Source organism: Diachasma alloeum, unplaced genomic scaffold (assembly GCF_001412515.2).
Source record: "Diachasma alloeum isolate Michigan unplaced genomic scaffold, Dall2.0 Dall_scaffold_00180, whole genome shotgun sequence".
Classification (NCBI taxonomy): domain Eukaryota; kingdom Metazoa; phylum Arthropoda; class Insecta; order Hymenoptera; family Braconidae; genus Diachasma; species Diachasma alloeum.
In genome coordinates this window covers 3,940,467-3,960,613 of record NW_021680346.1, presented here as the reverse complement: position 1 = coordinate 3,960,613, position 20,147 = coordinate 3,940,467, and the positions used below count along the sequence as shown (strand labels likewise).

Sequence of the window (20,147 nt, the reverse complement as noted above, 5' to 3'; positions counted from 1 at the left end):
CAACCTGAGCAGCAGCACTGCCTGAAGCACCGATTGTTGAGCTTAGCCAACAGGGGATGTCTGAGGTAGTTGAGCTTGCTCATCAACAACAGCTGTTGCTTGAGGCACCCAATGTTGGATTGAACCCTCAACAAAATCAAAATGCAGTTCCTCTTGAACAGCAACTGAATGAACCACGTGTCACTGATGCGGTCCAAGAGGAAGCACCTCAGTTTGGTCAGCTTGGTCATCATCAACAGCCGTTGTCTGTGGCACTCAATGTTGAATTGGACTCTCAACCGAAATCGAATCTCAATGTAATACAACCTGTCACAGATGCTGACCAACATGAAGTATCTCAAGCAGCTGCACTTGGTCGACAACCGTTGTTGCCTGTGACACCCAATGCCGTAGTAAATCCTCAAGACATTGGAATGCCTGCAGCTCTTCAACAAGAATTGAGTGAGGGAATTTCCGGTGACCTTGGCCAACAGAGAGTGCCTGAGGTAGTTGGCCTTGGTGATGAGCTACAGGGAGTCCTGGACTCATCAGTCGAGTGTCTTGAGAAACTCGAAGTGCATGGGTCCGCCAATGTTGAAGCTGAAGGGTTCGAGACAGCAGGTCCATTTCAAAACCATCCTGGAAACCAAGGAATAAAAGCTCCGATGAAACGAAAACTGGATGAAGTAGGAACAATTGGTACGAAGAGAATAAAATATGCCAATACAGCAGTTGAAAGAACGTTGGAACAGCTGTCATAAGCAGCAATTCTCTCGACCTCCTCGTCCTCTCACTAGCTTGAAAGTTCTAAAAACGCCACGGTAATTGTTTTGATTTTAATCCTATCCTATAACATTTATAATCCAACATTCGCGGATTTTTTTTCTTTTTCCATTTTATTCACATTGATGGAGAAAGAAAATGACCAACGGGTGATGAATGTCCCTAAGCAAGAATCAGTTATCTTTGATGAAAAGACTAATACCGAGAAGAAGAAATTATTACTTCATTGGCTGGATCCTCGTTACATGTGTCTTGAGACTACTCGCATAACTATTAAATCCAGCCAAACATAAGAATTGATTTTTAATTTTCTCGGAAACAGCCTGTAACGTGAGTATTTGACCTAACGATTATTCTGCCGAAGTCTGGGCTCTGTCGGATAATTCTAATAGGTTGCGCATCGAGTCTAAAGGTTTCCCATTGAATTAACACATGAAAAAAATTATTTTATCGCTCAGAGCTCATTAGAATGGTCCTGAGCAATTTCGGGGGGTCTAAATTGCTATGGGACTGTGATTATATGTCGAACTTGGCTTCAAACAATAAATTTCTCTTTATTTTTCTACATGTCTTCCCCATAATTGAGGTTTTGATATGTGAAATATAAAAATTGTAGTAATGATCATTTCTATAGCAAATATCTCTTAAAATAATGAGTTTAGCGTAAAATATAAAGAAATCTTGTTTGAAACGCAAAGAAAAATCCCGCAAATCAGTGGTCTCGTATTCGGCCACCTTCGAAAATCTTCGTGACACTTCAGGTCAACGGTCATCGGGTCAACGATGAGACACCCGGAAGAGAAGCTAAGTTCAGTTAGCATTCAGAAATGATAGAGTGAGCCAACGCGTTTTCGCATTCACATTTTCTATTCAGTACATCAACTCAATTACAATTCAGTATTTTATCAGTTAATCAACGAAAGACTATTAGAAAGGACAATCAACAGTGAATTAAATTCAGTGATTAATATTGTGGGAAATTCAACAAACTCTAAAGCCTGTGTATATAGTGTACATATCTTAGCAACGTGGTTCGATCCCACGCAATACAGTGGTTTTTATAACGGCGACTTTTTATTTTCACCCCTTTTGCTTCCATAAAAATTCCCAATCCACCCCACCCTAGTTCCTCATCAAACAAATCTTTTTTGTAGTTCATGAAATTTCCTAAAAAAAATGTTTCTTAAAAAATTACTCTAAACCTCTTCGTTTCGGACATATTCGCAAAATAATCGGAAAATTGTTTTTTTATTCATCTTTTTGGACTATTTCAGTTTCATTACACTCTTATTTCTATACTTGTTTACATCTATATTTGTCCCACCGAATATATCCGCTTATACCAACACCTCTTCATCCTGAGAGGATTCTACTGTAAGTTGAATTTGATCCTCAATGTTGAATGCATTTTTTTTATCTTCCTATGACTACATTTTTCAAGATATGTAAAAAACTGTCGAATGATATCTCCATGAATAGCTCTGTCGGTAAAAACAAAGCTGTTTTATATCTTTTTTATCGATTGTATTGTATACGTGGGATTCATGTTATAATTAATAGTTCCATTTTTCTTAATGGCGCTGTCATCGAACATGATAACTTAGGGTCATCCCCGAGTTCTTTGTTTCAATGAACACGAAGGGTTCCTTTGTTTCAAGGAACACTTTTCACTGAGTTCATCATGTCACACGGGAAGGAAAAAGGACAGAGTATTCATTTAATTGGTCCCATGAAAGCATCGCTTGAAGGACGCAAATTTCCCACAGTTCGGCAAGCCCTACAATTATTTTTTTATAAACATATTGAACTTAAATCCCCCATTCGAAAAAGTGCACGTGAAACTGTAGCAGAAGTCGAGAAAAAATGGAGTCTACGTAACATTGCTGTTGAGGGTCGACAATACTCCACGTCGAAATTGGTGAAATATCATTCTACTTGACAGAAGTTGAAGAAAAGTATCAGTAGGACAACATCATTGACACACAGAAGAAACGAAGAGGATTTCAAGAATGACTTGGATGGCTTGTTCGAGATAAGACAACGTCATGTAATGGATACGTTACCAGACGACGAAAAAATATTGTTGACCTCACAACGAAATTCAAATTGTCGAGGTTTTCTTCTCACAGATTCAGCACCAATACAGTCATTTGAAAGTTCAACAGAGTGGTTTTTCTCAAACTACAGAAAAGTGGAGGATGAAAATATCAACGATTCTGTCAGTACAGAAATATCGAATTCAACATCCAATTCATCATCAGAAAATGTCGATGAAAACACGGGAGAAGCCCACGAAGAAGATCAAGGTGTGTCAATTGATTATGAGCTATCCCTGTGAATTATTTTTCGATTACTCATTTTGATATTACTGTTGCACTTTTTCAGTTCTAAGTCAATCTTTGAGGAAGGGTCTATCATTCTCGAGCACAAGCTCCACTCAATCTTGCCGTCCACAGCCATTAGAGAGTTCCTTCCAATCTCGAAGATGAACTCGATCAACCTCCACGTAAAAAGAAAAAAATTATTAACATGGAAGTGGCATCTACGTGCGATAGAATTGCCATCAGTAATCCTTCAGCTACACTTTTCATCGGTGCTATTCTCCGAAGTGTTGGACTGAACCCGAATGACTATCATTTCAGTTGTAATACTTTTCGACGTGGACGGAATAATTTTTGAGAAAAAATGGCAGAGCAATTAAAAACTACACTCAAATCAGTGAAGTGTTTGGTAGTTCATTGGGATGGGAAATAGCTACCAAGGGTGGATGGCGATGCTATTATCGAGAGACTGCCGATTGTTGTGACTGGTCTCGGAACAGAACAGCTATTAGGAACACTTGAAAGTGGGACAGGTCTGAATATGATGGAAGCAATCACGCAGAGTTTGTACGAGTGGAACCTTACTGATAGTGTGAAAGCTCTTTGCTTTGACACCACCAGTTCTAATACAGGTAAAATAAATGTAGGTCCGTTGTAGAATAGATCCGTTGTAGATAGATAGAATATAGATAGAATAGGTCCGTTGTAGAATCCGTGGTAGAATAAATGTAGGTCCGTTGTTATGATGATGAACAAAATATCGAATAATTTTCATTTTCATTTTTGAAAAAGTATTCGAAGAGAATATCAAAAAGATCATTCTGTATTCAATTTTTTTTCATCATCAGATTGAGAATGTCAACCGTCGAGAATTAACTATCACAAAAAAAAATCAATGGCAAAATCCAGGGATTTTTCTGAGAAATTCTATCGAATTTTTATTAGAATTCTATGAGAATACTATTTGAGCAATTCTATTGAAAATTATGCAACTTTCCCCTGCATTTTTAATAGATATTTCTCTATAGAAAAAAAAACTATTGCTTTTCTGTAGAATTTACTGTGACGTTATGAGTTTTACCCGGAGGTAAAACTCAGGCAAAGATTTTACCCTTCTTACTACTACACTTTGCCTTGTACTTTGCACTGTAATCCTTTGGTCCCTGGTTGTCACTCCGACCTCGGCTAACTTCGGCGGTGAGCTCACGGGGGGGTTCGCTCACTCGGGGATGGTTATGAAGGATTGGGGACGTATGTAATTGTAAACACACATGTATTTATCTGGTAAAAGCTATAGATGTATTATTCATAATTATTGACTAAAATACACGACAGGGTTTCGACTTCGGTTCGGTTACGCATTGCTAAGAGATCGGACTTAGAATTATGAGCTTGGAGATCCGCTCCACTTCACTCCCGATCGTACTCTGGTGCTTCCAGAGTCCTCAAAACTTGGCAAAGCCCCAATTCGCTGAGCTAAGCAGTCTCACGGTTTTCTCCACTAACACTGTCTCGTGTCATCATTGACAGAGATTCAAACAGTCAAACAGTTCATCGTTCTGAGCTGGACTCCTGAAAAACCGTGGGACTGCTTACCACGGTGTCCAAATGACACCGTGGAATTGCTGACCAGTGTCTGGATGACAGGAAAGAGAAATCATATTTCTCGTTCCCACCATCCAGCATTATATTATTATTTTATATAATTACTCACTAAATCGACGTACTGATCGAACCCAATACGTCACATTACTCTGTTTGGATTTTTTTTGTGGGACTTATTAGGCGTAGATTCCACAATTTTTTTTTCTTGCATTTCATCCTAGAATTTCTAGAGAAAAATAAAAATCTATTGACGTTTCTCTATCAGATTTTCTATAAAAAAATGACACCATAAAGTTGCGTATTCCCCTTTAGAATCAGCGCAAAAAATGAAATTACCTAATGGAACTTCCCGAGAATTCTTATAGAATTGCGATAGAAATTCAATAGAATTTCGTAGAGAAAGCGTTAGGTTTTTCTATTAAATTTCTCCATGCGTGTATCGTCGAGAAAAGAATGTCCTTCCCTTCAACGATTATTTCAACGGAATGAATAACTTCAGCCACCAATTCATTTTTCTCGAGTTTGTCAGAACGGGGCATGTAGCTTGTTAGCAAAATCTTTGGGTAAATCCCTGCTGCATTTTGCTTGTCGCTATCACACCTCGGAATTGCAGCTCAGGGCTGTAGTGAAGACATACTTGAAGGGCACGAGTGGTCCCAATGTACCGATGTTCGAGAGATTGAAGAAACAGTGGGATGAAATCGATAAAAATGAATATCAAACTGGGATGGATGATGAGCTGATAGTTGGAATCTTGGCCGAGAGAAAAGATGAACTCTTGGCTTTCATTGCCGAGCAGTTTGAGGTGAGTATAACATTGCAGAAGCATGTTCATTACCTTCAACAATTCTATAAGAAATTTTTTTTTGATTCGTCCAGATCACTCAACCTAGGAATGATTATCGAGAATTCCTGGAACTGGCATGTATTTTCTTGGGTGGATCACCTCCCAGAGGTATCAAGTTTAAGAAACCAGGAGCAAACCACCACGCTCGATGGCTTTCGAAAGCCATTTACTGCCTTAAGATCTTCATGTTCAAAGATCAGTTCTTCAAAAATTCTCGAAGTTCTCGAGAAGTCACAGGTTTACGTCACATTTGCATTTTCGTCGTCTTGTTTTATGTGGAACTATGGTTCACTGCTCCCTGTGCTACTATGGCTCCTCAAACCGATCTGTCCTTGATGCAGAAATTGATTAAATTTCAAGATATCAATCTTGATGTATCAAAAGCAGCTTTGAGTAAATTGAAACCATATCTGTGGTATCTGAATGAGGAACTTGCTGCTCTTGCATTTTTCGATCCCAGAGTTTCAGATGAAATTAAAGAGCGAATGGTAGATGCGATTAAACATCGAGAAAGCACCGTCGAGCAGCCAAAACACATTAAATTGAGTGAAGAAGAATTACACTCATTATCTGTTATGGATATCAGTCACTTCATCAATAAGAACTCGATGCATTTATTCGAGATTTTCGAATTACCTTCTGATTTTCTCAATGAAAGTCCTGTCCTTTGGAAATACAATCAGAGCTACATCAAGTGTTCGGAAACATTTCACCACATAAAAGTTGTCAATGACGTTGCTGAACGTGGAGTAGTACTCCTTGAAGGATATACAGGTTTGATTATGAGAAATGAAGAACAATACCAATACCTCCTACAAGTGGTGAAGGCTCACAGGAAACGATACCCAAACTGCAATAAACAAAATTTCACAGACTCTTCCAAAAATGATGCGAGTCTTTTTGATAGTTGAAGGTGTTGATATAAGTTGGAATATCCGGTGGAACATATTTAGATGGGAGATACGTTGAAAAAAATGTGTGATGGAACTGTAATAGTCCAAAAAGATGAATAAAAAACCAATTTTCTGATTATTTTGCGAATATCTCCGAAACGAAGAAGTTTGGGGTAATTTCTTGAAAAACATTGTTTGGTGAATGACTAGATTTAGGGTGGATGTGGGATGAAAATGTGGAGGGAGATGTTGGGAAAATTACTGATGAGCCGGATTTAAAATATCACACTTTATTTTGTGGGATCGAACCACTTTGTCAAAACTTATGTCCCTTCTTTGGTAATTTAATTGTTGAATGTCTAATTATCCTGTAATTGTCTTTCACTGTTAATTAGTTGAGTCACTGAATTTAGACTGAATTTGATCAACAGAGGTGATGTACTGAACAAAACGGTGATCTTACAAAGACCGGTGATGTACTTGATTACTAGTGAGCTAGGTGAGGTTCAAGAAGCTACTGTACTCGGTGAGGTGCGATATAAAACTTGTACAGGTGATTTGCCCGAGATAGACTTGTACGGTGAGAGGCTAAGCCTAAACTGATTCGCGCGTGTTTCGGTGACTTATGACTGATGACCCGAAGGGTCCCGGAGATTTTCGAAGTAGGCCGATGGTCGACCAGAATGTTCTGGAATTTTAGTTGCGTTTCAAACAAACATTTTTTTAAGGAAATTTCATGGGCTACAAAAAAGGTTTCTTTATATTTTACGCTAAACTCATTAGTTTAAGAGATATTTGCTATAGAAATGGTAATTATCACAATTTTTATATTTCACATATCAAAACCCCAATTATGGGGAAGAAATGTAGAATCCTTTAGACTCGATGCGCAACCTCTTAGAATTATGCGACAGAGCCCAGACTTCGGCAGAATAATCGTTAGGTCAAATACTCATGTTACAGACTGTTTCCGAGAAAATTAAAAATCAATTCTTCTTTTTGACTAGATTTAGTAGCCATATATTCCGCCCCAGTAGTTCCTCTGACTTTGATAAACTAAACAAACTTCAATATAAAGTTCTTCGCCTAACTCTTAGTTTTCGTAACTCAACCCCCACCAATATAATTCTGGCTGAAGACTGTGAACCCCCACTAAACCTCGCATATCCCAACTTGCAAGTAGATACATTATTAAAATGTTCTGCCTCTCGGAACATATTCTTATCGATAAATTATATTCTCTCCATCTTATTCTTCAAAAAAAGGCAACAATCCTCACCGCATCAAGACTAACTTTCCAATTTACTGTTCCTTTAAAGACCTACAAATTTACAGATCCAAAATTTACTCCAATCTCCTACCCACTCCTTATGATTACTCATTCGATCTCATTAATCATAATCCCACTATTAATTTAGCCATGGGTATGGCTGTCAAGACAAGCAGCTCTCCAGAAGAGGAATTCCAAAAACAAATAAAAGAGAATTACCTCCAAGATCATATCCAAGCCATATTCATTCGTTCTTCCCAATTTGAAATACTCCTCAAAATTTCATCATTTACCTCTATTTTCACTGCTAACGCATTGGCAATCTTGACCGCCCTTCGCTCCATTCCTCAATTTCACCCTAACAAATTCGTCATCCTCTCAGATTCTCTAAGTGTCTTATCATCATTATCCAACTTCTCTCCCAAAAACACCAATTCTGCCTTATTTTCGAAATCTTAAGTCAATGGACTAAACTTAAATCTCACGGCACCGAGGTGGTATTTTCTTGGATCCCCTCCCACAAAGACATCCTTGGTAATGAAGAGGTCGATTCACGGGCCAGAGCGGCGATCTCGTCCGGTCTCCTTCAGGACACTTCACTTCCTCCTTCCGATTTTAACGAATCCATAAATACCAAAATGAAAATCTCCACAAACAGAACCCTCACTAAACGCGGAAAACTTGTAGGCCACTACTACTTCAGACTTTTTTTTACAAGGGTTAGTGCCGTCCTTGATACCAAAATTTAAAAATTGACCGTCCCCAAATTACCACAATTTGTCGAATAAGATCCAACCAGTTCAACCTTAACGAAAGTTTAGCCAGGAAAAATATTATTGCCTCTCCCCTATGTAATTGCAAACAAACACAAACCCTCACGCATTTCTTTTGGCTTTGTTCGGAGCTGAAAAAGGAGCGCGAGATCCTTATCAAGGCCCTTGACAAATTAGACATCACTGAATACAGCATCAATAAACTAATCACCTCCCTCGATGCGAAAGTTTCATTCGTTCTACACAATTTCATCAAACGAACGGGTGTTAAAATCTAACTTTTGCCGGATTGCCTCTCATCCGCTTGTCTTCCTCCTGTATTCATTAAACAAACCTTCCCGCCGAATTCATAAAGCCTCTCTACCTATCACCTTATCTAATTATCTACCTTACCAACCGACCTATTTCCTAACTCCTGAAACGTACCCTAGAGGGATAACGGCCGAATAGCCAATGCATCTGGAGCCTTAAGGGGTAACGGAACCGACCACAAAAAGACGTTTACCAAAAACAAGTTTTCTTGGATTCTATGTAATGAGAATCAATGAAACTTTTTCCCCGTATTGAGAGAAGCGGAACGCATCGCTCTCTTCTCATGCTTTTCTTATTTATGCAAAAACATTGCAAATTATTTAACGGCAAAGACCAGGGCAACGCCGACGCCATTTTATTTGTAGGAATCTGCCAAGTTATGGCAGACAAACCGATTTTTTGTAGATTTTTCTTAGCCGATGGCTATTTTCATGGGAAGAGAGCGATCGAGTGAGGTCCAAGACAGAGATTTTGAGTACCAAAACGTACTTTTGTTGCGTAATTTTCATAAAAACTTGTTTATGATGATTGGGTGGTATCCAGGTGGTAACATGTCCTTTACAGGGCATCAATTGTATCAGAAGATGATGTAGAATGTTTCCATACCATTATTATTTATTTATATCCATTTATTTATATTTTATGAGCTTTTGTACTTTTCACGTACAAAATCCAAAAAACCACGGGAACCTGGAATACCGATAGGGGGGGACCCCTAACCTCTACGTGCGACAGGTTCCGTTACCCCTTAAGAAAGAAGAAGAAGAAGGGTAAAGAGTAAGAAGAGTGAGTGGCTTGTAAACAGGGATGACCAATAATATTAGATTTTGACAATATTAAGAAGGATTATCTGCTTATATTATTCACAGCTTAACTATATTTAACAAATGTAAAATATTATAAAATTTAATAACTAATTTTCTGATTGATGGTGAATAAAATATTTGATAATATTGAAATGTCATTTTTAGTTAACAAACTAATTCTAAATTTAGGTACTTGATTTTTCGATTATCCAAATAATCGTCAATCTTTCTACCTAAATTATTGGTTAATTTAATATTCAAAATTGTTTAGATTTATGTTAAAAATTGACAACTTTACAATTTAACGGTACTTATGATTGATGAATATTATGCCTATCACTGCTTGATTGAAATGAACTAAAATGAATTCATTTCTTCAATTTTGTAGGTTTCATTTTTTTTCCTTATAAGTAATGATTTATGAACGTAATAGATGAATTCCGAGCAAAAAAGTCGCGGAACAATGATGAATTGATTGAAAACAATAATCAATCAGGTCTAGTTTACCGAAACTATTAATAAAGATGTGTTTTCTCATCCCCGAACATATACAGAGGGTTCGACCTCAGGACTATTTTCGAGTCCAAACCCCAACTTTTCCTGTCAACTAAAGTGACTTCCGGCTCATAAAGGACGAAACCGATAGTTATTGTGAGATTCTCAAACAAGTTGGGCTTGAAGTTGAGGATACTTTTACGCCGAAGCCATACTACCTCCGTAGTGAGGCCGCCGAAAGCTCCAGCGCTCAGATAATTCATCTGATCACCATTCAGCAAGAAAAAATTCAGACTTAAACCTTGAAATGCATTCGGTTCTATCTGGATTCTTTCACTGAAGCCTAGAGACAAGTAAGACAGTTCGTGAGTGGCTTGTAGTAAACTCCCAGTAACAGCAGTTATCGCATTTCCGAAGAGTTCCAACTTCTCCAAATGTTTGAGTTCATCGAAAATACCGGACGGCAGAGTTGTCAGGCGATTATCCCTCAAATCAAGCAAGCGGAGATTCTTCAAACCGGAAAAAATGCCAGGTTCCACGTGCCTCAGCGAGTTGTTGACTACCCACAGTTTCTCCAGTTCATCGAGACCACCGAATACACCACGACGTAGGATCTCCAAGCTATTGTCTGACAGATCTAAAATCTTCAGATGACGAAATCTCGCGAAAGTTTGTGGCTCAACAGATTCCAGTCCATTAAACTCTAGGAGAAGTTCTTTGAGGACTTCAGTATTCATCCTCGCAAAAGAAGCAGGAGATAGAGTTCTAATGTGTTGATACCTCACTATTAAGTACTCAAGTTTCGGGCTGTCCACACAAAATTCTTGAGGAATTTCTGTCAATCCATTGTTATCAAAAAGCAGAGATTTGAGGGAACCAAATGTTTTCGAAGAATTGAATGCATTTCGGAAATGCACACGTACCATGAAGATAGATTCGATGGAAGGTAGGCCGTTGAATGATTCTGGGGTGATAGCGATGTGATTCGGCTTGCACTTCCATCTGCGATCTAAATTAACCCTACGAGGACGTATGATGGCTATGGTGACTAATGTTAGGTTGTCGAAAGCATTAGGTCCAATTGAAGAAATGTTGTTTCCGTACAGAAGGAGGTCGCGGTCCCCTCGACCCTCTCGAGCTTTGACAGACAATGCCCCGGTGGAATCTATGGATATTTTGTAGCCACCCTCATCCCGGAACTTGCGTTTGGCGTAAGCAGACGTTGATACAGTGACAAGGAGGACGATATTCAACAGAAATCGCCACATCTTCGACGGTTGTCTCAAGAGATAACTCTCAATAATATGAGACACTAAGATACTCACTTAACTCCCTTGCAAGTTAAAAAGCTAAACAAGGCTATATGTGGAACGAGATGAATACCAAAATCAACCTTTAACAATATGGGAGGAGTGAGAATGTGATTTAGTTCAAAATGACCAGGATGCCTCGGTATTCGCGATTGATATACGGTTGGTGCTATCAGCTGTTTCAATAATCAACCAAGCGTCTAATTTATTCTATCATTTGACGATAACACAATGGCACGTGTGTCTATTGTGATGTCCAAAATTTAATTTTCTTGATTTTGATAGCTGTTACATTGAATGATTTCAATCGGAATGTTGACCCCGATTAAAAGAACTCAACGACAAATCGCCAAGCAGCGAAACAAAGCCAACTTGACTTCCTTCAGAAGCGTCCAGAAGACAGCTTCAGAAGGGAAGCGCTGTTTCTCCGGATGGTGTGTTTTGGTATGCATGAAAGTAGAACCTCAATAAACAGTAGAGGCTTCGTATAAGATACCTCGCGCTCCGAGCGCTCGAGGCCTACCCCCACTCTCGGCACTTTTGTCGCTTCCCGAATGTTTATGTTCTATGGGATTCTTATAAGATACCTATGGCTCCGGTCATTTTTCAACGGGAAGAGAGTAGTTATAACAATCAAACGGTGTTAAAATTATCTCAATAGAATAAGCCCTCTATAAATCCACTTAATTGACTTACTTTTGATAATTTGCATTTCAGCTACCTAGACGTGATTATTCCTGAGGCCATCAACAATCCCCCAACATCAGCTGCCATTCTATCACGCGGGGTTATGTTTAGAGAGAAAGAGAAACGCGGGCGATAGAAATTCAAAACATTAAACACATAAATTGATTAGTTATCGATATTCATTCAGTAAAAATGAAAATTTCATTAAATTCGGGCGCAACGAGCGAGGTATCTTATTTGAAACCCGCTGATCCCTATTTTTCTCATCTCTATGGGCGCGCGTAGTGGGGGCATGGGGTTCCCGAAATTCCACTCTCCTACTGTCCCTAAAGGTATATTGTACAAAGCCTCTACTGTAATATGAGTTGAACAGAAAAAGAAAACTCACTGGAGTAGCATTACACATCAAATTAAAAGCTTTGAATGAATTGGAGAATAGATTTCTGGTTGACGTTGTCGTCGAAGAGCTCGGTCTTCATAAAAAACTCAAAGGATGGATTAAAAATGAAAATCTCACGTGGCAAAGTAATCACAACAATCTGCTCTCAGCAACTCGAGTTTTCCATCTTATAAGAAAACAGTTCTTACCATATTTTTAGAAAATTCATCTGAGATAGGTCGATAAATCCCGAATGCGATAAATTTTGTGTAAAATTTTATACTGTATAGTTTCTGCGATATTCAACTCTAAAAAATGGAAATTTTATGAACGCATTTTTTATTTGATTCAAATAATTAATTAACAAATAATTTCTCATTTGATTGAAACAATTATTGTTGCCTTCATCAACAACATATGAGGATTAATAAGCTCACTAACTTATGAGAATACAATAAATTGAGTAATTTAGAATTTTTCCCGGAAATACCTAGAGGCTAACTTTTGGGCGGTATTTTCCTGGGATATATCTTAATGGTGGGAGAACCCCCAACTGAAATCTTAGAGAAGCGAAATTTTAGGGAGTACCTACTATATCCAAATTCGGTATTATCACGTATGAAGAAAATTTCATAGAAAAATCATGCGAATTCGCTAAGAAATTCTATTAGATTTTTATTGAACTTTCCATTGGTGTTTTGAGGATTCCATTGACAAGTGTCTGCCTAATATCCACCGAAATGTAACGAGTTATAAAGAATAAATATGGTTCCTTTTTTCAAAATCTCCATGTAGATATCATTTAGATATGACAAACGAATTATCAGGAAAGGTAAACACAGCTGAACCATCCTGCTTCGGAGGAGAATGACCTCATTTATGAACAGTTTAATAAGCATGAGTATGCCGACATCACCTGGTTAAAGATTAAATTCAAATATAGGATATCATAAATAATTTAGTAATTTTTTTTCTTCATTTGTTTTCTTTTTTATATGGGACTCTACGGATAGAAAAATGTAATAGAAATTATAATTCAATAGCACTTCCTCTAAGAAATTCGATTCAATTTCTATTTGAACTCTATAAGAATTCTCTTGAAGTTTTATTAAATTTATATTGAAAAATTTTATTTGTTTTTGCGCCATTTCTATAGGAGTATTCTAGGTAAGAGATATTTGACTTTTTTTTATTTCAGAAATAAGTCAATAGATTTTCATTTTTGTATTTCCTAATTTCGAACTATTTTGAAATTTCGGAAACTATATGTCAGGAACTTATACATATGTTATGCCAAAATCTTTCAGACAAAATTTCTCCCTTATTTTTGGGCATCTGTCCCTAGGTCTTTGGTGGGGGACACCACTAGTGACACCCTATCGGTGTCCGACATCAGCCGGCCTCTCTTTGCGAGATTGACTAACAGCTCGAACAGATTTGAATAGAATAATATTAAGGTTACTGAGAAAGCGGCACCCAAGGTAATTATTATTATTATTTGTATATTTAACTAATGTGAGATAAAACCACATGGCGCCCACGAAGTTAAAGGAAATAAATTAGCAGTGCTCGAACAATTAAAATTTATTATTAATTATTTAATGGAATTATCGAACTGTTGCGCTTCAAGGCCCAAACAGAATAGAATTATGAGAAGTTAATCATGGTTTTATTGCAACGTTATAAATTGCGCTCGAATAGCAAAAAAAAGACCCTCATATCTAAGAGTTCAAAATTGGACTCCAGCAACGAAATAATAACGAATAACAATAATAATTGCGACACGCAAATTATCGTTGTCCAACATTTTACAAAAATCGGACGTCACAACACAAAGACGCGTCGATTACAAAATAGTATCTTACTTTACAAGTGCATAAAGTGGGAGGATTTGGGCGAGTGGTGTGATGTTTTTAGCGAGTGTCGTCTACGGCGAGAGCTTACGTAAGTCTACGACTCTCGATAAAAAAATCACACACGGGCCTATTCCCCCACTTTATGCACGCATAATGTACACTATTTTTTGACAAAAGCTGTATGAAAAAATCCTCAAATGTAAGCAAAAATGTATCAAATGGGTCTGGTACTTTTGGTCCAAAAACCATTCGTCCAACACCTTTTCGTCCAATGGATTTTGGCCCAAAATCATTTGGTCCAATGACCCAAATCGTCCAAAAAAAATTTCGTCCAAAAACCATTTTGTCCACCAAAATAAACGTCCAAAATGGTAAAAGAGACAGATTGTAACTACTACATTCCAACAAACTACATACAGGATAGCATCAACAGCTATACAGAAATAAGTACGACAACACAAATACCATTTCTCGCTGTAAGATGACAAACAGAGAGGGTAGAACCGATAACCACGATGAGTAAACACAGCTAGACAGTGCTTAGCCGACAGCGGCCCGAATCACAATAAATTCAAATTCCCGTGACAAATAGTAGTAGTTTGAATTAATTCAAATAAAAGTAACTGCCGTGAACAAAACATGTGTAATTGAACAAAAAGAACAATGATGGCGAATGAAAATATAGAATACAGTGGCCTAGTGCCGTCAAACCAAGGCCACGATAAGCTGGTAATCCGCGGCCATTTATATACATTGAGGGACACGAAACAAAGAAAAAATGACCATCAATTATCTAGTGTGACTGCGTTGACATTTCGTTTAAATTTTGTGCATGAATTTCTCGGTAAATTTTCTTTGTTTGTAATGTTCCCCAATTCTTGAAAAAAAAAATTGATGTTGATCGTTCATTTATTGTATCATTGTTGACATTTTCATTAAATTTTGTGCACGTATCATATGTTTTTTCTTCATTTTTCCCGGAATTGGACGAAAAAATTTGTGGACCAAAAGAAAATTAGACCAAAAACACAATACATGAAAAAAAAATTGGACTAAAAGTACCAATGGACGAAATGGGTTTGGACCAATGGAAATTGGACCAAACGTACCGGACCCGTATCAAATATACCCACAAAAGAAAATTTTTTTGAATCAAAAAACCGGATTTATCTGAAAATCATAATTGTTCATTTGAGAATTTTTTTTTTATGAAGATTTTTTTTTAATGAAGATTTAATCATGAAACAATTGATTAATTTCCAAAAAAAATGAAAACGAGAAAAACTGCAAATAAAAACAAAATTTCATTTCCTAAAGTTAGTGGTTAGAAAAGTTTCCTGAAATTAATTTAAATGAAAAAATATAAACTATTTTTTTCAAGAAATATATCGAGTCTAAGTCCATTTCGTCCTCCATTTTCCATTAAATAATTTGGACGTGAAATTGACAAGTATACTGCTTCCCAATGACCAAGCATGCAGCCTGAGTGACCGTTGTGAATGCTGTGACACGAATTATACACCAACACCAATGCACGACGAGTCGTAGACCGATGTTTTTAGACAGAATAGTCGTTAGGAGAAATGCGGTACGTGATTGGTCAGAATCCTCACGAGTAGGCTGGTCTCCGGTATGTGACATGGCGGCACTGGTAAGAGTTCTCAAAACAACGTTAAAAAAGCGGCCTTTTTTTAACAAGTTAAAAAAGTGTGCTTTTTTACATTGCTTTTTTTCACCAGTTAAAAAAGTGGACTTTTTTAAACTACTCTAGAATACACCTCAAAAGACCCACTTTACACACGAAAAGTAGTGAAAAAAAGTGGAGTTTTTCATGCACGTATGTCAAAAAATAGTTTTGAATTGATCCATTAGTCCTGCAGAAATCGTTGGACAAAACGATGTAAATCGTTTTATTCACGTACGTATATAAACACAAACACGCACATTCCGACATGTCTCCAAAAATGATTGAAAATGATGTGAAACGTCGACAAATCATAGAAATTCCAAATTTTATTTTCGGTTATTTTGTCATTACAATAACTCCCTCCCCCGGAATGTTAAAAATCCCAACAAAAAAAGTTATATAGAAAAATGAACATTTATTGGCAATCATCTATATAAACGAATAGAGGGACAGGCATTAATATTAGATTTTGGCAATATTAAAAATAAGGATTGTCTCGTTATATTGTTCAAAGTTTAACTATATTTACCAATTTTAAAATATTATAGAATTTATTAGATTTTTCGATTGATGGTGAATAAAATATTTGATAATACTAAAATGTAATTTTTTTGTTACCAAGCTAATTCTAACTTTAGGTACTTGATTTTCGATTATCCAAATAATCGTCAATCTTCCTATCTAAATTATTGGTTGATAGAATATTTCGAAATTTAATTGTATAAATTGATGGTTACTTTAATATTTAAAAGTTTAATATTTATGTTAAATATTGACAGCTTCACAATTTAGCGGTAATTATTGGTATACAAATAAGTTTTAGGACAGTTCGATTCCGTGTCATAAAAGTAATTCAAAGTTACCGCTTACATATGATATGGTGGGGTTTGTTATAGTATCAAAACATAAGAAAGTCATAAACATAACCTTAAATTCTGTGAATAAAACACGCAGACCGATAAGCTATTTATTAGACACTGCATTCGCTATGAATTCCATCAAGGAAAAACTGTTAGGAAAGCATGTCAATCGATTTGTTGTTCTTGGGGACAACATTGTATCTAAAAGTACATGTGAGTATTGGTATAAGCGATTTAAAGAAGGTGATTTCGATGTTAGTGACCGTGAACGTACCGGGGCCCCTGTAAGGGTGGATGACCAGGAACTGCAAGCGTTGCTGGATGGAAACTCTTACCAGATGGAAAAACAACTTGCAAAACAGCTTGGAGTAACACAACAGACCCTTTCCTATCGCTTTAACGCAATGGGAAAGATTCGAAAAGGAACAAAGTGGGTGCTACACTTTTTGACTCAAGAAAATAAAGATAGCCGACTTAACATATGTCTGAATCTTTACAATAAGCAACATAGAAAGTCTTTTTTGAGGAAAATTGTGACCGGCGATGAAAAGTGGATTTATTTTGATAATCCAAAACGAAAATATCATTGGGTTAACCCTGGCGCGCGGACGACATCGACACCGAAGCGCAACATTCACTGTAAGAAAATCATGCAGTGTATATGATGGGATATGAAAGTCGTACTGCATTATAAACTTTTGAAGTCTGGCGAGACAGATCGCTATCGTCAACAATTAATAAGATTGAAACAAGAAATTGAACAAAAACGTCCATTTACTGGCAAAGGAAAACGTCCAGTAAAATTGCTGCATGACAACGCCAGGCCTCATGTGGGTAAACCGGTCAACGATACGTTAATGGCTCTTGGATGGGAAGTTGTGCCACACCCGGCGTATTCACCAAACTTAGCTCCAACTGATTTTCACTTGTTTCGGAAGATGCAAAACGAATTGACTGATGTGCGATTCAAAACATTTGAAGAAGTGCAAAAATGGGTCGATAATTTCCTCGCTTCGCAAGATGAAACTTTGTTTACGAAAGGCATCGGTGATTTACCTAATAGATGGCTGAAGGTTATTCAAAATGATGGAGATTATTTTGATGAATAAATGTAGTTTACTTTTTCTCGAAAATGAATTTGAAATTCTTTGCAGTGTCCTAAAACTTATTTGTACACCAATTGGTTGATATATATTGATTGATATATATATTGATATATATATTGTGTACAAATAACATATATATATGCTGTACAAATAAGTTTTAGGACTGCCTATCACTGAACGGATATCTATTTAAAAACGCGGGGCATGTTGCATAATTTTCAATAGAATTAACGCAAAAAACAAATAGAATCTTCCAATACAATTCTAATAGAACGCCATTAGAATTCTTATAGAGGTCCAACAGAAATTCAATCGAATTTCTTAGAAAAAAAGCCAGGTTTTTTTTCAATTTTTTCCATGCGTGTCCATATCACCTATTCCACGTCATAAATTCTGGGTTACGCTGGCAAAATGCTGATGGTGGGGATCGAATTTTCCATCCGCGACTGCTATCGAATTCACCTAAGCTTAAATTTAAAGTTCAGAAGAGTATAAACGAAAAACATATCTGACAATGATTTTCCACAAAATAACCCTGGGGAAAAATGAAGGGAAAAAATAAATCCGTCAAAAAAATATCATGAAACTTTATTTCTCACACAATGTTTGTTCTTGAATTTGAGTTGAACATTCAGAAACTATAATGCTTTCGTGATGTAATTTTACAAGACCTGAATATGAAAATTCGTCATTCGAGTGCCTGGATTTGAGCCTACATCTGACATGGAAAATTCTTATACAAGTATATGAAAATTGCAATCTTGTGTACTCTAAACGACTTCCTACACATGTGTAGTGATTTATACTCCGCAAACTATAGGGACGTCTTCTCCAAGCTTCTCCCGAACGACGTAGGGCTGGTCTCTACGAAAAACAGTGTTTCCAGCTACTGTTAAACCTTTTAATGAGTTTACCGTGAAGTTCTTAGGATCATCACAAAAAACCGAGAACACTTTAGTATAAATATTTTTGAAAGATTCGGCTCCCAGAGCATTAAACTTAACACCGTTCACCCGAAGGTTGAATGCGAATAAATGAAAATCATTGAATTCAAATTGCGTGTTTTCACTGAACCCCAAAGTTAGCCTATTGAGATAATGATGTCCGTGAAATAATTGATGAGATACAGTACTTAGGGCATTCCCATAAAGTTTTATCTCCTCCAAACTTATGAGATTGTTGAAAGTGGTATCCGACAAGCTCTCCAAAGCGTTGTCTTCCAAATTAATAATGCGCAGCTTCTGTAAACCAGAAAATGTTCCCGGTGCTATTTCTCTCAATCGGTTGTCGCCCAAATTTAGGGAGGTCAAATTACCGAGGCCAGCGAACGTTCCAGAGCGTAACACCTCCAAGCGATTACTCCTAATGTCCAACTTCTCCAGGCGATAAAATGTCGCAAAAGCTTGTAGTTCAATGAATTTCAAATCATTGAAAGGTAGAATTAATTCCTCAAGACGATCAGTAATATTAGAAAATGAAGAGGAAGATAGAGTATCAATTTGTTGCTTTGTTACTATCAGTTCCTCGAGAAGAGGAATATCAGCACATAACTCTCGAGGAAATTCGGTGAATTGGTTGTTCGTCAGTATCAAGGTGTTGAGGGGATGGAGATTTTTCAATTGAACAGCACCTCGTAAGGTCACACATGTCAGTTTGACTGCAGTAACAGACAACACGCCTTGGAATAATATCGGTGCAACGTCGAGGATGGCCGGCGTGCAGTGGCCAGTACCGATGTTGTAAGTCTCAGACATAATGCCCAAAGTACGTAAACTTACATTTTTGAACGTATCAGGCCCAATTGAGGAATTTTCATTAATTTTTAGAAAAACATCAGTTAGCCGTCGGCCCGTTTGATAGACCGATAATAAACCCGATAGATCCTTGCATTGCCGGATTCCAAAGGATGTTCTGCAAGATGACTCTGCAGTGGCTGAAGATACTGATAATATCACGACAGCCGCGGTGAGTAGGAATTTCCACATCGTTGGACTTTACTTTAAATTTACTATGATAAGAAAACAGTGAGTGTAATCCAACTCTGACTGATTACCGAAGTTCAGTCTTTTTCGGTCTATATATATTTGGCGTTACACCGCCCCTACCCCCCCCCCCTGGATGCCCACTAAAGGTGCACATTTTCTCACTCTCTAAATAAGGAAAAAAAATTGGTATCAA

General features: G+C 37.2%; 1 protein-coding gene across 1 annotated transcript; it reads right to left on the bottom strand.

Moving 5' to 3' along the window:
* Nucleotides 1-10,104: 10,104 nt before the first annotated feature.
* Nucleotides 10,105-19,723, bottom strand: LOC107043782 (leucine-rich repeat-containing protein 15-like). Its single transcript, XM_015265421.2, has 2 exons — nucleotides 19,102-19,723; nucleotides 10,105-10,919 (listed from the first exon to the last, which is right to left on the bottom strand). The coding sequence occupies exons 1-2, from the start codon at nucleotides 19,721-19,723 to the stop codon at nucleotides 10,105-10,107; spliced, it is 1,437 nt and encodes a 478-aa protein (XP_015120907.2).
* Between the last annotated feature and the right edge of the window lie 424 nt (nucleotides 19,724-20,147).

Excerpts from the sequence above, each read along its gene's own strand:
- LOC107043782 (XM_015265421.2), bottom strand. The coding sequence starts at position 19,723 with ATGTCTGAGACTTACAACATCGGTACTGGCCACTGCACGCCGGCCATC. Across the intron at positions 10,920-19,101 it reads ACTTTATGGGAATGCCCTAA|AAATTCCTCAAGAATTTTGT; the intron begins GTACTGTATCTC and ends ATGGATTGACAG.